The sequence below is a fragment of the Aotus nancymaae genome, unplaced genomic scaffold (assembly GCF_030222135.1).
Source record: "Aotus nancymaae isolate 86718 unplaced genomic scaffold, 86718_ANA_hifiasm-v0.15.2.pri h1tg000067l, whole genome shotgun sequence".
Taxonomy (NCBI): domain Eukaryota; kingdom Metazoa; phylum Chordata; class Mammalia; order Primates; family Aotidae; genus Aotus; species Aotus nancymaae.
Window position 1 is genome coordinate 26,513,578 of NW_026988482.1, and position 21,399 is coordinate 26,534,976.

Consider the following 21,399-nt stretch of genomic DNA (forward strand, 5'->3'; position numbering starts at 1 on the left):
TCAAAGATCTAAATGTAAGAGCTAAAGCTGTAAAACTCTTAGAAGTATAAATCGGCCAAGTATGGTGACTCACACCTATAATTCCAGCACTTTGGGAAGCTGAGGTGGGAGAATTACTTAAGCCCAGGAGTTTGAGACCAGCCCAATCAACATAGTGCACACTGAAAACTTCAAAACATTGTTGAAATATTTCTCTAAATAAATAAATAAATATTTTCTCTAAATAAATATTTAAAAAAATAAAAGAACAAAAAATGAAAAAAATAGCCAGGCATGATTGTTTGTGCCTGTAGTCCCAATTACTCAGAAGACTGAGACGGGAGGATTGCCTGAGCCCAGGGAGGTCGAGGCTGCAGTGAGCCAAAGTTGCGCCACTGCTCTCCAGCCTGGACAACAGAATGACACTCTATCTCAAAAAAAAAAAAAAAAGAAAAAAGAAAAACATTTCCTCTTAGTGTTCAAATTTGTCACCATTAATATTTTCTTGTATTTACTGTGGCTGTTTCACCTTTGTCATTCCACTTTGTTCTCTTTCTTGATTACCCAGTATCTTTAAAACTTGTCAGAATAACCGAGTATCTTTAAAACTTGTCAGAATACTACCTTTTAAATTTATTTTCCACTATCCACCTTTGTTTTCTATGTCATTAAGTGTTGATCTTTATTTGACAGCTATCTGGATTTGTCTCGTGTATTCCTAAGGCATCATGAGGCACTGAGTCAAGGTAAGACAGGAGGTGCTAAATCTCATCAGACACTGGAGAATGATGTGAGGATGCACCACCATGGTCCTCCCTGCTTTGTCATGCCTCCGATAAAGAGAAAGGACTATAAATAGACTTCACATGAGGAGAGCCCTGGTATGGAATGGCACTCAAGTGCTCTATTTTTCCACCCTCAGTTCTGACACATCTCTGACAGGAGGCAAGTAGACAGGTGGTACAAGTTCCCCTGGAGTTTGTTTCTGACAGAGACCCATCTCAGTGGCAGATGCCGCAATCCCTATGTCATAATGCAATTGTGAATTCAGAGCTCTCTCCTTACTCATGTTACTCATGCCAGACCTTGGGATGCAGAGAAATCAGGGCTAATGAACCATCTAGGGACAGGCCATGGGGGTTCAATTTTGTGTAAGTGACATGGCCAGATCTATTAGGTGGACTAGGGGTGGGTAGGTATCTCCCTGGGCTTTACAGAACTTGAGAAAAGAGAGGATGCTAAAGTAATGTCTTTGTATAGAGCCATAGAGAGAAACAACAGTCTTAACTCATTTATGTATTTTCCATTTAATTCTGATGACAGACCAAAGGCAATTTAATTTTAAGTGTAATTGAGGATGTTGACGAAACCATTGAATGGAAGATATTGCAGAAGAAGAAACAGCAGAAAACCAAGGTGAGAATTCTATGTAGTTAAGAGAAATCCAGAATATTTATATGTACATCATGAGGTGTGGGACTTTGCCTCTTATGGATCCAGAGTCTAATTAAGAGTCAACTCAATGTTAGCTAATTTTCCCTCCATCCCCTTCTCAGTCTAGGCTGTCTGATCAGGGTCTGACTGAGACACTGAGAATGATTGGAAAGAATGAAAGCCATCAAGAAATGCATGGGGCTGAGAGGTGAGAATGTGAGAACCTGGAATTAGAGGGTAGAATGTTCAAAATATGGAAAGGCTTAGAGTAGAATATGTGGTCAGGGTATTTAAACCCCACCATAGTATCGAAATATATGGTTGTGGCAGACAGAAATCAGCCAGTGCTGGTTTGGGGCTGGAATTAGCAGAGAGTAACCAGGCAGAAGGTTATGAGGCCAAGCTTTCCAAACCCAGTGAACACCGAAGAGATGAGTGACTAACAAGGTCCTGCACATCGCTACTGCACCCTTCTAGTTACTAATGGTTTTTCCCTTGATCCATGCACGGCTGAGATAGTCAGGAGAAGGACTCTGTGACTCTGAGAGTGAGGTGATGTGTCCACAGTGGCAGAGGAAGGTCACCACCAGGTCTGCTGGCTCCTTGTCAGTGTCCTGCTAACTCTCCTGAACTCTGAGGAAGGGCTGTGTGTTGAGAGAGGAAACCCAGGCTCCTTCTAGGAAGATCCTAGAAGTTGGTGGCAGGAAGTTTCCTGAGTGATCTCTCTTGTCTCTGCCTAGGAAAAACGTAGAATAAGAACAAAAGCAGCCATAAAGATCCAGGCCTGGTGGCGGGGCACCCTGGTGCGCAGGACACTGCTGCATGCGGCCCTCAGGGCCTGGATAATTCAGTGCTGGTGGCGGATGACGCTGTTGACGGTGCTGGAGAAGAAACGGCAGGCAGCTCTGATTGCCTACGCAACCAGAGAGAGGGCAGTGATCAAGCTCCACTCTTTGGTCCGTATGTGGCGCGTCCACTGGCGATACTGCCAGGTGCTCAATGCCATCTACGTCATCCAGGGCCACTGGCAATGCCACAACTGCCAGACCTGCGCTCTCCTCCAGGGCCACTGTGTGGTCACAGCCACTCACCTGCAGTTTCACATTGAGATCATCAATTCCTAAGGGCTGGCAGGAAGGGCACTGTGTCTACTGTCCCTATTAAAGATCTAACCTGGTCTTATGTGTCTCACGGGGTCTCCCAGCTAATGGGAATCTTGAGACTTGAACCTTGCTGCCTCCTCTTCTTCCTGGCAAAGAATTTCAGTGAGGTTTGCCCCCTGTGTCCATGGACCCTGTTTTGGGCTGATAATGGCTTTAGGAAGCTCCAATCTGCCCTGATGTATGACAGAGCTAGAAATTCCATTCCCATCCCCAGCCTTATTTTGTTCTCACTGAGGGATCTGGGAGGCAATTGGGCTGCATATTCCTGGAGATTCTGGACACCTCTGCGTATATGGATGGATTATTGGGCTCTGCTCTGTCAACCTAGAATCAAGGTCATCTGGGGTCTGGGATGCCTCAGTTTCCTTTTAGGCAAGCACCTAGATGGAAGAATAGCAATATTTGCCTGATTCTCCTGGGAGCAATGCAATGCAGTCCCAGGTGAAGAATAAGAGGCTGGCCTTAGTGGTAGTGGGGCTGGGGCTAGGCATGCTAATGATTAGGTGGTGACCCTGAGGACTAGTGGAAAACAGAAGTTCACAGAAGCTCATCTCTTTCTCTACAATTCCTTCACCAGAACTCCTCTCCCCAAGGGCCATGTGACAAACAGGGCTCCCTCTGATATTACCCCCACCCCTACTGTTATCTCAATTATTGGTGATTTTATCATTGGTCAAGATGACCCTACAATCTCCTCCATTCTAACCTCAAATAAACCTTTTCTGCTCTCCTCCTCAGCTATTCACTCCCACAGTCATACCAAAACAGTGCTATTCTATAGAACTTCTGTGATGGTGGCAATCTTCTCTATGCTGTCCAACATAGTAGCCACTAGCCACATATGGGTGTGGTGCACCTGAAATGTGCCCAGTACAACTGAGGAATTGAACTTTTGATTTTATTTAATTTAAATTTAAATAATCATTGGACAAGGAGGCTCTAGACCTCATCATCACCAATAATTGTACTATTATTCAAATTGTTTTTCTAGTTTTCCATTCTTTGATTACTTTCTTCTTTCCTTTCAGTTCACCTTTTCAATAACTCCAATAGAATATTTCTTCAGATGTGATAAGATTTTCCAGTTAATTGACCCTTTTATTTTTTCACAGCCACCACCCCTGACATGCTCTTGCATGTTTCTTTACCTAGTGCAGATTCCGTGGTTAATTATGATCATCTTTCCCCTGCACTACCTGACTCCCTTGGCTCACTCTTTTTCTGCAAACATGCATGAGACGAAGCCAACCATCTCCCTGTTCCGTGCCTACAGAGTAAGGGAGCACGGTTGGGACAAAACCAACCACCACGAGGCATGGATTTAATTTATATTCGTGACCACGTATCTCAACTGGACTAATTTCCCAATACATTTCTCTAGGATATTTGCATTTATATTTTCTGAGTTGAATAATTTACACCACCTCCTCTCCAAATGTTTGTTATTTAGGTTGGAATAAATTGTGTCAGAAATGAAATCTGAAAAAGAACACTATTGGAAGGGATCGGTGATTCTTGGCACTGGTTGACAGGACCCACTCGAGCCCTTTGAGCTCTTTGCTTCCAAGGCTCCCCTCTTTCTTCTCTCAGGCTGAGCATCCCTAATTTTGGTACTATTTGATATTACTTGGGATCTGGTTTGGATCATGCAACCTTAATAAAGGACCATACATCTTTCCCTGGATGACAAGGAAATTGAGTCTTTCTGAATTGAGTTCTCTTGTTTTCTACAAGGTGAGCCTTGGAAGCAGAGAACTCAAAAGGCTCAAGTGGGTCCTGCAGACCAGTTCTAAGAATCGTCAATCCCTTCCAATAGTGTTCTTTTTCAGGTTTCATTTCTGACACGATTATTCCAACCTAAATAACAAACTTTTGGAGAGGAGGTGGTGTAAATTATTATTTCTACAAGAGAACTCAGTCTGTGAGGCATGTCTTTTCTAGTTTGTGGAATTCATTTAATATATTGATCAGCATTCATAGGTTACAATTTTTGCGAACACTCTTATACTGGTGCTTTTTTATTTGGTTTGACTCTTTTTTCTTGTTTCTGAAGATCTTCTAAAAGCAAAAACAAACATTCTGGATGGTGGGTGCAGGACTGCTAATTAAAAGCCACTAGGGAAGTCACCACCATCTGAAACATGAGCCTAAACTCCTGGTGTTCCCCAACAGGATTTATAGAATGTTCTTTGCTCTTGAGAGATTAATAAGAAACAGAATGGAATTCTCGAACATTAAGGTGTACCAGGTTTTCCTTTTTTTTTTTTTTTTTTTTTGAGACGGAGTTTCACTCTTGTTACCCAGGCTGGAGTGCAATGGCGCGATCTTGGCTCACCGCAACCTCCGCCTCCTGGGTTCAGGCAATTTTCCTGCCTCAGCCTCCTGAGTAGCTGGGATTACAGGCACGCACCACTATGCCTAGCTAATTTTTTGTATTTTTAGTAGAGACGGGGTTTCACCGTGTTGACCAGGATGGTCTCGATCTCTTGACCTCGTGATCCACCCACCTCGGCCTCCCAAAGTGCTGGGATTACAGGCGTGAGCCACCACGCCCGGCCCAAGGTGTACCAGGTTTTCTGGGACTCCAACTGTCTGCATATTACAGCCCACTCTTGAAAACATTTTAAAACTGATGAGAAAAATTATTTATTTTTATTTTTATTTTTTATTTTTGAGACAGTTTTGTTCTGTCACCCAGGCTGGAGTGCTGTGGCACCATCTCAGCTCACTGCAACCTCCACGTCCTGGGATCAAGTAATCCTCTCACTTCAGCCTCCCAAGTAGCTGAGATACAGGCATGTGCGACTGTATCCAGCTAATTTTTGTATTTTTGTAGAGATGGGGTTTCACCATGTTGGCCAGGCTGCTCTCGAACTCCTGGCCTCAAGTGATCCTCCCATTGCAGCCTCCTAAAGTGCTGAGATTACAGGCATGAGCCACCATGCCCATCCTAAAATTTATATGGAATCTAAAGAGACCCCCATATAGCCAAAATAATACTGAAAAAAGAAGAGCAAAGTTGGAGATCTCATACTTCCAAATTTCAAAACTTATTACAAAGCTACAGTAATCAAACAGTGTGGTACTGACATAAATACAGATCTCTAAACCAGTAGAATGGAAGAGAGAGGCCAGAAATAAACCTTCATGGATATGGTCAAATGATTTCCAACAAGGGTCCCAAGTCATTCAGTAAGGAAAAACAGTGCCTTCAACAAATGGTGATAGGAAAACTGATATCCACATGCAAAAAATGAAGAGGCATCCTTACCTTACACCATATACAAAAATTAACTCAAAATGGATCAAAGACCTAAACATAAGATATGAAGCTATAAAACTCTTAGAAGAAAACATAGAGGAAAATCTTCATAACACTGAATTTGGGAATGATTTAATTAGATATGATACCAAAAGAACTGGCAACAAAGAAAAAAAAATTGGGGAATTCAATTACACCAAAATTTAAAACTTCTGGCCAGGGACGGTGGCTCATGTTTGTAATCCCAGCACTTTGGGAAGCCGAGGTGAGTGGATCACTTGGGGCCAGGAGTTCGAGATAGTATGGCCAACATGGTAAAACCCTGTCTCTACTAAAAATACAGAAATTAGCTGGGTGTGGTGGCATGCTTGTAATCACAGCTACTCAGGAGGCTGAAGCAGAAGAATCACTTGAACCCAGGAGGTGGAGGTTGCAGTGAGCGGAGATCACACCACTGCACTCCAGCCAGGTGACAGAGTGACTCTGTCTAAAAAAAAAAAAAGAAAGAAATTAAAAATTTCTGTGCATCAAAAGACAAAAACAAGAGTGAAAATCAATCCACAGAATGAGAAAAAAACTTTATAAATCATATATCATATAAAGTATTAAAAAAAACCTACAATACACTAACAAGACCAAAAACCCCAATTCAAAAATGGGCAAAGAATTTGAATAGACATTTCTCCAAAGAAAATATTACATTGCCAACAAGAGCATAAAAAGATGTTTTTCATCACTAATCATTAGGAGAATGCACATCAAAAACACAATGACATGCCACTTCATACCCATTGGGAGGACTATGATGAAAAAAGCAGAGATAACAAGTGTTGATGAGGATGTGGAGAAATTGGATAGCTTGTGCACTGCTGGTAACAATGTAAAATGTTACAGTTGCTATAGAAAACAGTATGGCAGCTACCTCATAAATTAAAAATAGCTGGGGCATGGTGGTGTGCCCATAGTCCCAGCTACTCAGGAGGCTGAAACAGGAAGATCACTTGGGTCCAGGAGCTCTGGGCTGTAGTGCCCTATGCCAATCAGTTGTTCACACTAAGTTTTGCAACAATATGGTGACCTCCTAGGAGCAGGGCACCACCAGATTTCCCTAGTAGGAGTGAACCATCCCCCACTGGAAATGGAGCACGTCAAAATTCCTGTATTGTTCAGTAGTGGGATTGCACCTGTGAATAGCCACTGCACTCCAGCCTGAGCAACATAGTGAGACCTTGTGTCTTAAAATAACAATAACAAAAAAATAAAATAAAGTAAAAATAGAATTACCATATGATCCAGCAATTCCACTTCCATGTATATACCCAAAAGAATTGAAAGCAGGGTCTTGAAGCGATATTTGCACATCCATGTTCATAGCAGCATTATCCAAATAGCCAAAAGGTGAAAGGATCCCAGTGTCCATCCATGGATGAATGAATAAAATGTAGCACATACATACGATGGAATATTACTCGGCCTGAGGAAGGAAAATGTGACACATGCTACAATATGGACGACATCTTTAAGACATGATGCTAAGTGGAATAAGCCAGTCACAAAAAAACAAACACTGTATGATTTCATTCATATGAGGTACTTTGAGTAGTCAAATTCATAGAGACAGAAAGTAGAATGGTGATTGTCGGGGCTAGAGGAGGGAGGACTGGGGAGATATTGTTTAATGGGTATAATGTTTCAGTTTTGCAAGTTAAAAAAAGTTCTGGGGTTGGATGCAGGTGACGGTTGCACAACAATGTGAATGTACTTAATTACACTGAACTATACACCTAAAATGGTTAAAATAGTAAATTTTATGTTATGTATATTTTAACACCATGTTTAAAATAAATCCTTAAAATTTATTTTAAGAGTCTGGGCACAGTGAGTCACACCTGTAATCCCGGCAACTTCAGAGACTATGTCAGGAGGATTGCTTGAAGCCAGGAGTTTGAGACCAGCCTGGGCAACATAGTGAGACCCCATCTCTACAAAAAAATTTTTAAAAATTAGCCAGGTGTGGTGGTGGGCACCTGTGGTCCCAGCTACTCAGGATGCTAAGGCAGCAGGAAAGAGTTGGAAGCTGCAGTGAACTATGATTGAATCACTATACTTCACCCTGGGCAACAAAGCAAGACCTAGTCTCCATGAATGAACGAATGAATGAATAGCAAAGGATGACACAGTCTTCCATGCTGCACAACTGCAGGGGCTTCCATTTACATAGTCTCCCTAGAGTTGGTTGACCTGGTGATCCCGAAGCCCAACTCTCCTACCTATGACAGACATTGCTAATCAATCACAGGTCCTACTCATCCAAGATGGCTCTCAGAATCTTTCTCCATATGGGACCCCAGACAACCCCTGCTGATTGCTCAGAGTTGACTTGTGACATGCCTCATGTTTCCCATCATTATCTCAAACAATGACTTCCTGAAAATACATCTGGCAAAGAGAGCTGGGGACACAGATATAGCAGACCTGGTCATTCTTTTAATGGAAGGGGTATGCATTGTTGCACCTTACAAGCCTGTGAGCCCAGAGAGATTTCAAGTTGAACATTAAGTTGGTTTTCTTTGAGTTCGTAGTGGCCCTCAATAAAGCCACGGGAATGGCAGCTGTGCCAGCGCCAATAGACCTGGATGATGCGGACAGCATTGAGCAAACGACAGTAACGCCGGCGGACATGCCACATGCGGACCCAGGACTGCAGCCTGACTGCTGCCCACTCCTGCTGCACATAGAACTCCAACACCATCCTCCGCCTCTTTGCCAGCAGCTTCGTCAGCACCTGCCTCCACCAGCACTGAATGATCCAAGCCCCGAGGGCTGCATGCAGAAGTGTGCGTCGCACCAGCGTGCCCCGCCACCAGGCCTGGATGAAAACAGCTGCTGACCTTTCTGTCATGATGATCTTCTCTTTTGGGCCTTACAAGAGAAAACAGAGAACACTCAGGGTATGCCAGGAAGGGTCCCTGATCTCTATCAATGATAGAAGCTCAGCATGGGGCGGGACAACAGCTGAACCCAGGAGACCAGGCAGGTGTCCCCGCTCTGCCACCCACAGGTTAGTGGACGTGCTCACCTCACCTTGACCTCTGAGTCCCAATGTCCCCATCTGCAAAATAGGTGTACATCTGCCCTAGCTACGTCACCTCATTTTCAATGGACCTTGCTGGCCAGTCTAGAGCAAGAACACTGTGACTCTGAGGTAAAAGAGCTACCATCTACCTGGGATCTATGCCTCTTGCCTTCAGAGCCCTCCCACCTGCTGAAGAAGTGGTGTCCTTTGCTCCCCAGCCCTCTTCACTCCGACTTCAGGTCAAACCCACAAGCTGCTGTGTTCCCTCCTCCTCACCAAAGCGGTAACAGATTGCTCCACCTCACACACATGGTGAACAGCTTGAACTTCAGCTGTGCATACATCAGTACAAACATGCACAGTCCACACACTAACACACATTTTAATTCCTGCCCCTTGGTCCCTGCATTCCCCACAGTCCCCACTTGCAGCCCCCAGCCCTGTGTGGTCTGGGATCACACTCCTCTGCCCTGCTCCTTGCCACAATCTCCACTCTGTATCTCAGCCAGACTCACTTCTCTCTGCCTGACAAGAAATTGGGAGAAAGAGACAGCCAATCCTCGTTCATTCCAGCTCTGCATATGCTGACATTTCACCCGTTTTTCTGGGACACCTGATTGATGTCAGGTAATGAGGACAAATGCCCATTTCCCTCAGTGAAGCCACTCTTCGTACAATAAATTACAGGGCCATAGATCTTTGAGTCACTCTGCTGGACCACAAGGGTCAGAGATGTCACTAGTTAATGCTCTCTGGACCCAGCTACTCACGGAGCTGGGGGTAAGGGTATGGCCGGGTAGGGGTGAGGGTGTGGCCGGGTAGGGGTGAGGGTGTGGCCGGGTAGGGGTGAGGGTGTTGGCGATGGAGCCGCTTCCCTCTTCTCCCCTTTGTTCCTTCCAGCTCTGTTCTATCGATGTGATTTCATCATTATCTTTGATGATCGTTTAAAACAGCTTGCTATCCGTCTGGAATCTGAGTGTATGGGGGAAAATAGGGGAGAAAGTAAAAGTGCTCTCCCGACTGCTAGGTGCCAAGTCAACCACGGTTCTCACTGTTTCTAGATTCAGCTTCCTGGCTTTCTCTAGGACTTCAGACATAGAGGGGGTTCCTGTCATGAGTAACTGTGGGGAATTTATCCCCCCCTCAGAAAGCTAGCGTGGTTCTGACTGCCTCTTACAAAACATCTAATTGGGGACAGGTGGTAAAATCCCCGCAGGTCTGCACTTTACTAAATTACCCATGGCTAGGGGCCAGATGGTTCCATCACCCTCCGGTCTGCACTCCTCCGATCGCCACTCCAGCAGGAAGAGTGGAGGAGGCGAGGGACCTGTGATGTCATAAGGGCACCTGTGATGCAGGCACCAGGATGGTTTCCAGCATATGAGCCTCTTCTAAGAAAAACCCATGCTGGGAGTGGTAGCTCATGCCTGTAATCCCAGCCCTTTGGGAGGTCAAGGTAGGTGGATCACCTGAGGTCAGGGGTTCAAGACCAGCCTGACCAATTTGGCGAAACCCTGTCTCTACTAAAAATACAAAAATTAGCTGGGTGTGGTGGCATGCGCTGTAAGCCCAGCTACTCAGGAGGCTGAGGCAGGAGAATTGCTTGAACTCGGGAAGTGGAGGATGCCATTAGCTGAGATCATGCCACTGCACTCCAGCCTGGGCAGCAAGAGTGAAACTCCATCTCAAAAAAAAAACTTCTCGTGGGGTGTGGTGGCACAAGCCTGTAATCCCAGCACTTTGGGAGGCTGAGGCTGGTGGATCACAAGGTCAAGAGATCAAGACCATCCTGGCCAACATGGTGAAATCTCGTCTCTACTAAAATTACAAAAATTAGCTAGGGATGGTGGTGCACATCTGTAGTCCCAGCTACTCAGGAGGCTAAGGCAGGAGAACGGCTTGAACCTGGGAGGTGGAGGTTGCCTTGAGCTGAGATCGCACCACTGCACTCCAGCCTGGTGACAGAGCGAGACTCCGTCTCAAAAAACAAACAAAAAGAAAACCTAGAAGACCCCAAGTACTAATCCATTGACATAAAGGTGTATAATGCTGCTCATTAAAATCTGGCTGGTATGCATTAAATGGCTTTCAGTTCCTTTAAACACTAGTATTCCAAATAACTATTAGAATGGGTTTGCTCTCTATGTACAGATATAGAAAAGTACAAGATTAGTAAGTGAAACAAATCAAGATGAAAGGCAAGGTGATCCCAATATAAGCACACATTTATACACGTGTTGTAAAGGCATTATTTTCCTGTGGAGTAGGAGGTTGTACACAAAACTAACAATGATATCTCTGATGAGGACGGTGGAATTGGAGGGACGAGACAAATTCCTTCACTGTGGCTAATCCCCCTGTGTCTGACTTATCTGCAGGTCAGTCTGCTTTGAGGCACCTGAGAGGACAGGACACACACAGGCCAGAAAACTCCATGAGGCCCCCAGGACTAGCCTGGGCTCCATCCAAAGCTCAAATGGGTTCAAGCACTCTCCTGTCTTCCTCTGCCCCTCAGCACCTCGAGGCATCAGATAGATGAGGATGGCCACCGCACAGACGGGGCCCCTTTCTGCCTGATCCCGGCCTCAGAGGTACAGCCCCAGAGGTCACGGAGGAGTGCACTTGGAATGTGTAGGGTGAGTATGGGAGAGGCCGATGTGGATCTGTAGGGGGAATGTAGGGAAGAGGAGGAGATGCTTTGAGGCTGGGGAGTGTGTTGGTTTGGAGTTAATGGAATGAGGGAGTGGGGAAGACAGCAATGAGGTTGGGGATGGGGAAATAGTAGGGTACAATGTGTGGGACAGCAAAGGAGCAGGAAGCATCTATTTGAAGATAAAGATGTTGGCCAGGCCCCCAGGAGACCTGCGTCAATTTAGTGCCTCCATCAGTCTAGCTCCAGAGTCAAGCCGCTAGTCATCAAACCGCTAGTCACCATATTCCTGTCCATGGTAATAGCAATGCAGTGACATTAGCCCCACTTCACAGCTGAGAAAATGGAGGTGCAGAGATCATGCCTCACTCACCTCGCCGTTTCAGAGCTGGTCAGCTGTGAGGCTAGCCTTTGGTTCCAGCTCTGCTCCACCCTGAGCCTTGGCTCTAAACCACCACATCATGCAGACTCCAGCACCTCCATGCTTTCCCACAGCTTCTGGTTGTCATCATTTCTAGAAAAAATTCCACTAAGAAATCTTCATCCTGAATCTTAAAAAATTAGCCAAGCAAAAGAAGCCAGACTCTGAGGAGGGCACACTGTGTGAATCCATGCATGTGTCCTGAAGCAGGGACAGCTGTCGTCAGTGGGGACAGAGCAGTGGTTGCCCAGACTTTGGGATGGAGACTGAATGGAACTATGTAGATAATGGAATGTTCTAGGTTGGTTTCTTTCTTTCTTTCTTTCTTTCTTTCTTTTTTCTTCCTTTTTTCTTTCTTTCTTTCTTTCTTCTTTCTTCTTTCATTTTTTTTCAGGGTCTGGCTCTGTCACCCAGGCTGGAGTGAAGTGGCACAATCATGTCTCACTGCAGCCGCAACCACCTGGCCTCAAGCAATCCTCCAACCTCAGCCTCCAGAATAGCTGGGACTACAGGTATACACCACCATACCCAGCTAATTTTTATATTTTTTGTAGAGACAGTGTTTCACCATGTTGCCCAGGCTGTTCTCAAACTCCTGAGCTCAAGCAATCTGCCTGGCCTTGGCCTCCCAGAGTGCTGGGATTACAGGCATGAGCCACCATGCCCAGCCTAGAATGTCTTCATTTTGGTTGCCATGATGGTCACACAGGTGTATAAACTTGTCCCCCCAAAAATCAATGAAATGTACATCTAAAATGGATATATGTTATGTGTATATAAATTATGCTTCAATAAATGTTTATTTAAATACCTCTATCCCTCTCTATTACAACACAGAGATCATCATACTAGGATCCAAGTATGTTTGGATGGCAGGGGAAGGATAAACTTCCCTGTACTCCAAGGGCACAGAAAAGATCCCATTACTAGAGCTCAGTGGAACAAGGGGGTTGGAGTCCGGAAAGGAGGGAGACCCAGACAGGGAAGAGGCCCAGGGGCTGGGGCATTGCTGGATTTGATGACCCTAGAGGCAGGGTGAGTTCTGGGACCTTGAGTGCCACCAGGACCAGCTCAGCCTCTAGCCAGTGGGCAGGGAGGAGGCGCCGCAGGGGCTGAGGAGCAGAGGGAGACGCCATCCAAGGGGAGACTGGAGGGTGCGCTGGGTGAGGGGCCTGGGGTGAGCATGGTGGGGTGAGCCTCCTGGAGCTGGGGTAAGCGATGCAGCACAGGGAGCAAGACACAGGCCCCTCAGAGCCACTGTGGGTGAGCGCTGAGTGCAGAAGTACCAGCATCCTGGGGCACCATTCTCCCATCCCACCCCCACCGTTCTCCATCTCCTCTACCAGAGTTTCCCCCAGAGGTTCTCAGTGGGCCCCTTGAGGGAGGGCTGGAAAAGGGAGAAGAAAGCCAGGCTCAGCGAGGGTCCCAGTGGGACCAGCCCTCCGCCTGTGCTCCCAGCCCCATGGCCTGCAGAGGAGGGAACGCAGGGCTCCTGGGAGTGGGCTGTCTAAGGCGACCGTCAGCCCCTGCCTCCAGCATTTCTTCTGTAGCATCCCTAGCCCCATCCCCAGATAAATGACCCTCGCATGCAGCCCCTGACACAGCAGCCTCCCAGGAGGACCCAGGAGTTTACTTGGTGGATCCTCCACCTTGGGAAGCCCCATGGCCTCCTTTATAGATCTCCACCTGATCTATATCCACCTGTGGTCCCCACCTGATCTTATATGGCCACCTGCTTCCTGGCTGGCCCCTTTCCTCACTGGTTCCTAGAGGGCAGAGCCTAAGCATTCTTCATGTTTGTGACCCCAGAGTCTGCAAAATAACAGGACATAATAGGTGAAACATAAATGTTCACTGAAAGTATAATGAGTTGATGAATGAATGGACTATTTACTCATAGCCCACCTCTCTGAGGAGACCCAAAGCCTTCGGGGTCTGCATCCCTGGAGACAAATTCTGTCATTTCCTCCTCTGTCCCCTCTACCCTTGTAGGGGTGGGCATGGGCCTGGATGGACCTGGGCTGGTGCTGAAAGTCCCAGATCCAAGGTGAGGAGGCTGGGCACTTTGGGGCTGGAGGAGAAGGGTGACATGGGGAAGGCAGGGGAGAGAGAAATAGAGAAACCTGGGGGGAGGCGGCCAGGCACAGTGGTGCTGTCTGTAATCCCAGCAGCACTTTGGGAGACCAAAAAGCGGGGATAACTTGAGGCCAAGAGATCAAGGCTGCAGATCACGCCACTATACTCTAGCCTGTGCAACACAGCAAGACCCTGTAGAAGGAAAGCAGGAAGGAAGGAAGGAGGGAGTGAGGGAGGGAGGGAAGGAAGGAGGGAAGGAAGGAGGGAGGGAGGAAGGAAGGAGGGAGGGAGGGAGGAAGGAGGGAGGGAGGGAGGAAGGAAAGAAGGAGGGAAGAAGGGAGGGAGGGAGGGAGAGAGGGAGGAAGAAACCTGGAGGGAGAAGACAGAGGGGAAATGTGGGGACTTGGAGTCTGAGAGAGAAAGGGGGAGCAGGGAGGAAGAAGGTGAGACAGAATGTGATTTTTCTTTTTCTTTCTTTCTTTTCTTTTTCTTTTTCTTTTTTTTTTGAGACAGGGTCTCACTCTGTCTCCCAGGCTAGAATACAGTAGTGTGATCTCAGCTCACTGCAGCTTCCACTTCCTGGCTTCAAATGATTCTCATGCCTCAGCCTCTCAAGGCGAGCCTGTAACCTGAGCCACTGCGCCTGACCAGAATGTGATTTTTCTAGGCTGCAACCAGTGAAAGTCCTGAACCCTCAGGGTCTCTCTACTAAAGAAGCTTGCTGCCCCCATTCTTCTGTCCACTGACTGTCCAGGGTCCCAGCCGAGAGTTCCTGGCAGGCGGTTTTGAGAATGAGTCTACTAAGATCCTTTACTGCCGCAGCTAAGATCCTTGCTCCAGGACTTTGGACGTGACGGTTGCCCACAAAATACCGTTTCTCTCTCCTTCCTGGTGGTCCCAGCCCAATTCTGTCCTACGCTGGGTGACCAAGACACAACAGAAGCCCTGAGTGTGCCTCACCTGGAGAGAGACTCTGGCCCAAGAGACACATTTGCTGTAACACTAGGTCCTGAGTATGGGAGATATGCAGAGTCTCTATATTGCTGGTTGAGGGTATTGTGGGGTCATGGAAGTTCATAACTGGATAGTCCTGGGTGGCCAGATGCCACGGCAGGACGGCGGACTGGGGGATTCCTGAATCCTAATTCAGACCCTGTCTTATATTAGGGTCCCTAGAAACAGACTCTGAGATGGGGCTTGCATACAGTTTAACTGGAGACTGCTAGGAGCACCTCTAAGGCAGTGAGGAGTGTACTGTTGGGCAAAAGGAGAAGCTAATGTACAATGCATCGCACGTGAGGTCTCAACCAATCCTATCGGAAGCTTGTCAGCTAGATGACCCTTCAGAATTGCTCCAATTCAGGGAAAGTTGAGGGAAAGGGAACTGGCCTTTGTATCCCACTGTGCTCGTTGGCTAGGGCTGCCATAACAAAGTACTGCAGACCGGGTAGCTATTAGGATCTGACTTTACCCCCACTCCCCAATTCATATGTCCAAACCTAATCCTCGCGCCCAGGCTGGAGTGCATTGGCATGATCTCGGCTCCCCACAAACCCCTCACTCCCGGGTTCAAATAATTCTCCTGCCTCAGCCTCCCAAATAGCTGGCATTACAGGCACCCACCACCACACCTGGCTAATTTTTATATTTTTAGTAGAGATGGGGTTCCTCCGTGTTGGCCAGGCTGGTCTCAAACCCTTGACCTCAGGTGACCTGCTTGCCTCGGCTTCCCACAGTGCTGGGATTACAGGCATGAGTTACCGCACCCAGCCTCGTTTTGTTTTTTAGAGTCAAGATCTCACTCTGTCGCCCAGGCTGGAGTGCAATGGTGCAATCATAGCTCACTGCAGCCTTGAACTCCTGGGCTCCAGCAATCCTCCCACCTCAGCCTCCATAGCTGGAGCTACAGAGCATGCACCCTGCCATGCTCAGCTAAGTTTTTTGTTTTTGTTTTTGTTTTAGAGGCAGATGCTCACTATGTTGCCCAGGCTGGTCTCAAACTCTTGGCCTCAGATGATCCTCCTGTTTCAGCCTCCCAAGTGGTTGGGATTACAGGTGTGAGCCATCACACCCAGCTCCCAGAGTGATAGTATTAAGAGATGGAGACTTTGAGAGGTGATTAGGTCATGAGGGCAGAGTCCTCATGAATGAAATTAGTGCCCCTACAAAAGAGGCCCCCAGAGAGCTGCCTTACCCCTTCTGCCATATACAGAGAAAGTGGGCCCTCACTAGACATCAAATCTGATGGCATCTTGATCTTGGACTTCCTAGCCTCCGATAACAGTGAGAAATAAATTTCTACTGTTTATAAGCTACCCAGTTTATAGTATTTTCTTATAGCAGCCTGGACAAACTAAGACAGGGAACTAGAATAACAAAAGTTTAATTGGCTCACAGTTCCGGAGGTTAGAAATCCAAAATCAATGTGTCGGCAAGGCCATGCTCCTGAAACCTGCAGGAAAAGGACCTTTCCTTTCCTCTTCCTAGCTTTGGGGGATTTGCTGGCAATCTCTGGTGCTCCATGGCATGTAGATACATCACTCCAATCCTCTGTCTTCACGTGGCATTCTCCCTGTGTCTTCACATATTCTTCCCCCTGTACACATCTGTGCCTCTGTCCAAATTTCCCTTTAACATAAGGACACCAATCATATCGGATTAGGGCCCACCCAACGACCTCATCTTATTCATTACATCTGCAAAAACTCTATTTCCAAATAAGGTCAGTTTTTGAGGTATTGAGGGTTAGGACTTCAACATATCTTTTTGGAGGGATACATTTCAACCTATAACACCAACCACAAGCCAGTGATTAGCTGCAGGATTCCCCTTAGGAGAGGACATAATCTTGGTCAAATCTCTTCCCTATGGCCAAAGACAATTCCCAGTAGAAAACAGCAATGACCCAGCAGCAGCCAATATTCCCAAGAGATATGGGATGAGTCACCAACTATGAAGAAAGGATCTACTACAACTGCATATCCACTGCAGCCCAACCCTTTATGCCACTCATATCGAGCTGCTTCTCATACTAAATTTTCACCATCCAAAAATAGCTTCTGGCTGGGTTCAGTGGCTCACACCTATAATCCCAGCACTTTGGGATGCCAAGGCAGGTGGATCAAGAGGTCAGGAGATCGAGACCAGCCTGGCCAACATGGTGAAACCCCGTCTCTACTAATATACAAAAAATTAGCCAGGTGTGGTGTTGTGCACCTATAGTCCCAGCTACTCAGGAGGCTGAGGCAGGCAAAATGCGGGAGATGGTTTTTTTCTCTCCAAAAAACCTGGGAGATGGAGGTTGCAGTGAGCCAAGATCACTCCATTGCGCTCCAGCCTGACATCAGAGCAAGACTCTATCTCAAAATAAATAAAATAAAATAAAAGTGGCTTCTTCAGGATTCTAGTTGGTCTTGTCTCCTGGGAAAACTTAAAAGAGAAGGGTTATGTCTTCGCTATTGTGAATAGTGCTGCAACAAACATACACATGCATGTGTTTTTATGACAGAATGACTTATATTCCTTACAACATAAATGCCCATCAATAGTACACTGAGAAAATCTGGTACACATACACCATGGAATACTATGCAGCCATAAAAAGAATGAGATCATGTCCTTTGCGGGAACATGGATGGAGCTGGAGTCTATTATCCTTAGCAAACTAACACAGGAACAGAAAACCAAATACCACATGTTTTCACTCACAAGTGGGTGAAATGGTGAGAACACATGGACACACAGAGGGGAACCACAGATACTGGGGCCTATGGGAGGGTGGAGGGTGGGAGGAGGGAGAAGATCAAGAAAAATAACTTATGAGTAATAGGCTTATTACCTGGGTGACAAAATGTACGAGAAACCCCATAACACAAATTTACCTATGTTTACTAAACCTCCAAGTGTACCCCTGAAGAAAAGGGTCAAAAGGACAAGCCACATTCCCATTGTTTACTTTGAGACCATTAGTCACACATCTTTTCCCCTTCATCCACTACCCCTTCTAGAGTCCTTTCCCATTTGACTTGCTTCTCTGCTGTCCGGGCAGGCTACCAGTAAGGGGAAAGGGATTGGGTGCAGTGAAGATCCAGATCTTCATCCCTGGCTATAATAATTCTCAGGCTATGATGGCTCTATGGGTTAATCTACCATTACCCCTTGGCAGCGAAGCACCATGAGATTTTTTCCAGTGAATTACCCAGGCCGAATTCATAGTCTTTCCTGCTCACCCTCACCTAGTGTAGCAGCAGGGCATCTTCTACTAATGATCAGGTTTAATTATTCCTGCTAACAGAGTGACTCCTTTCATTACAGGAGGATAAAGTGACCGGGTCACAGCCATAGCTTTATGTTTAGTGAGACTCTTACTGTGAGCCCTGATAAATGTCTCCCCTCCCTAGAATCTAGTACCTCCAATCGCATGGAGCCTGAAGTTACAGGGACAGAATGCATGAATTCCCAAGTGAATAACTGGAGGGGTGGTCACAGGTCCACTACCATTCCGCACATTGGGTCCTATTAGGGACTCAGCACTGTGTAATGGACATTGACTTGGGGCATGGTTGGGCATTCCTCAACTAGTAGGTCAATATAGCCCACTGCCTGTTTTTGTACATCCTGCAAAGAATACTTTGTACATTTTTCAGTGATTGGAAAAACTCCAAGAATATTATTTCATGACATATGAAAATTATATGAAATTCATATTTCTGTGTCTATAAAGTCTTATTGGAACATTACCATGCTTATTTGCTTATATATTGTCTATCGCCACACTTGCGCTACAATGACAGAATTACGTAGTTGTGAAGGGGACTATATGGGCACCTTCCTCACTTCCACTGCTGCTCAGCCCACAAAAATCACAGAGGTGCAGTTATAGCTAAACAGTATTTTGTGCACTGCATATAGATACATAGTGCTGTACTGTGACCTATTTTTTAATTACCAGCACATGCCCATCACATCAAAATAAGAAGAAAAGAGAAAAGCAGACTTTAAGTGTTGCACTTTTAAGACAATAGCAGGCCGGGCACAGTGGCTTACACCTGTAATCCCAGCACTTTGGGAGGCTGAGGCGGGCAGATCACGAGGTCAGGAGATTGAGGCCATCCTGGCCAACATGGTGAAACCTCGTCTCTACTAAAAATACAAAAATTAGCTGGGCGTGGTGGTGGGCGCCTGTAATCCCAGCTACTCAGGAAGCTGAGGCAGGAGAATTGCCTGAACTCAGGAGTCAGAGGTTGCAGTGAGCCGAGATAATGCTACTGCATTCCAGCCTGCAACGGAGTGAGACTCTGTCTCAAAAAAAAAAAAAAAAAAAGACAATGGCAAAGCATTGTGTCCATTACGCAATGACACTATAGCTGTGCTAAAAGACCGCAATGTTATGCATCAACATTAACAGACTAAGCACTCCACCATATTCCTAACTTACAAGAAATCAATAATCACAAAATTTAGACATTTTAAATGGCATATCTCATTATAGTAGAATTTCTTTACAGAAACTAAAAAATGAAAATGCGACTGCGAGAGAAATAGGTTTCCAAGTTGCTCATTTGTTAGCCAAGCAGGGAAAGCTTATTACCAGTAGTGAATTAATTAAATCATATTTGAATGCAGCAGCTGAAGAAATGTGTCCAGAGAAAATAAACATTGGTAGCCTTTTTTCTTTTCTTTTTTCTTTTTTTTTTTTTTTTTGAGGCAGACTGTCACTCTCACCCAGGCTGGAGTGCAGTGGTGCGATCTTGGCTCACTGCAACCTCCACCTCAGAAGTTCAAGCAATTCTCCTGCCTCAGCCTCCTGAGTAGCTGGGATTACAGGCATGTGCCACCACACCCGACTAATTTTTGTATTTTTAGTAGAGATGGTATTTCACCATGTTGGCCAGGCTGGTCTTGAATTCCTGACCTCAGGTAATCTGCTGGTGTTGGCCTCCCAAAGTGCTGGGATTACAGGTGTGAGCTGCCGCCCCAAGCCCATTGTTAGCCTTTCAATGAGAATAACGGCTCAGAGAGTCAAAGACATGAGTAACAACATCAATAGTCAATTAAACAACAAGGCAAATGATTTCAAGTGGTTTTTCTTGGCTCTTAATGAGTTGACAGATGTACCAATACAGCTCGGCTGTTGCTTACTGAAGGGTAACTGCCAAGTTTGAAATGACTGAGAAATTAACCTCTATGTGTATGAAGCAAACATGGATGAGAATAGTTGTTGAAGAAATTGAAAAAATGCTAATTCAACACAACCTGAAAATGGAATGTGCCAAGATGTGATAAATCTGATATTAGTGAAAATATGTGTAGGGCCAAACAAAGGCTTAGTTGAAAAAACAAAACTTATGAAAATGTAGGTGCTTAAAGCCTATCATTCATCTGTTGGTACTTTGTGGAAAATATTGGAATCAATCCTGTTACTGAACCAGTAGTGTCAATAGTAAACTTCTCATGGCGTCATTGACGGAACCATCATCAGTTCTATGAACTTTTGTGATAAATAGAAGCTAGATATGCTGACTTGCCCAACCACACAGCAGTTTCATGGCTTAGCAGTGATAAGGTTTTACTGAGAACTTTAAAATTCAAGGTCGAGATTGAAATTTTGCTGAATGAGAAAAACTGCCTTTAACTACTATTATCAAATAGCACTATAAATAAGTGAAAAGCACTACAAATAAGTTTTTGCTGCAGTCTTTATGTTCCTTAATGAATTAAACCTGAAGTTAAAGGGCAAAACAAAACTTATACATAGCACCTATACTGTGGTAAAGTCAAGTTGGCCACAATTTTGAATCACAAGTAATGTTAAACTGCTCTAAGAACTTCCTGAGACGTCAAAAGTTAAAACCTGAAGTGAGATATCCATTCCCACACAAATTTGCACAGGTATCTTTCCTGAACTCAAACTGCAGTTCCAGTAGCATGTGCATTTCAGACTTCTATGCCAGTACGAGGGGAATTTCAACATTTCTAAATCTATTTATTTAAGCAATTGAGTAGCAACCACCTAAACTTCAACTGGAAGTAGTTAATCAACAAATGTAATGACATGTGTACAGGCAAATGTCAAAAGAAGAATTTAATAGAACTCTATAAATGTCTCCCAAGTGAAAATATTCTCAATCAAAGTCGTATGTTCATGGATTCTATATTAGTCCATTTTTCTACTGCTATAAAGGAATACCTGAGACTGGGTAATTTATAAAGAAAAGAGGTCTAATTGGCTCATAATTCTTCAGGCTGTACAGGAAGCATGGCAGCAGCTGCTCAGCTTCTGGGGAGACCTCAGGAAACTTACAATCATGGCAGAAGATGAAAGGGAAGCTGGCACTT

General features: G+C 45.5%; 2 protein-coding genes across 2 annotated transcripts; one reads left to right on the plus strand and one right to left on the minus strand.

Moving 5' to 3' along the window:
* The first annotated feature begins 1,060 nt into the window (after positions 1-1,060).
* Positions 1,061-2,591, plus strand: IQCF2 (IQ motif containing F2). Its single transcript, XM_012460612.2, has 3 exons — positions 1,061-1,130; positions 1,303-1,395; positions 2,154-2,591. Exons 1-3 carry the CDS (start codon positions 1,113-1,115, stop codon positions 2,535-2,537), a joined length of 495 nt encoding a protein of 164 aa, XP_012316035.2. The 5' UTR covers positions 1,061-1,112; the 3' UTR covers positions 2,538-2,591.
* A 5,714-nt stretch (positions 2,592-8,305) lies between these two features.
* Positions 8,306-10,225, minus strand: LOC105722866 (IQ domain-containing protein F5). Its single transcript, XM_012460613.2, has 2 exons — positions 10,152-10,225; positions 8,306-8,760 (listed from the first exon to the last, which is right to left on the minus strand). Exons 1-2 carry the CDS (start codon positions 10,153-10,155, stop codon positions 8,318-8,320), a joined length of 447 nt encoding a protein of 148 aa, XP_012316036.1. The 5' UTR covers positions 10,156-10,225; the 3' UTR covers positions 8,306-8,317.
* Between the last annotated feature and the right edge of the window lie 11,174 nt (positions 10,226-21,399).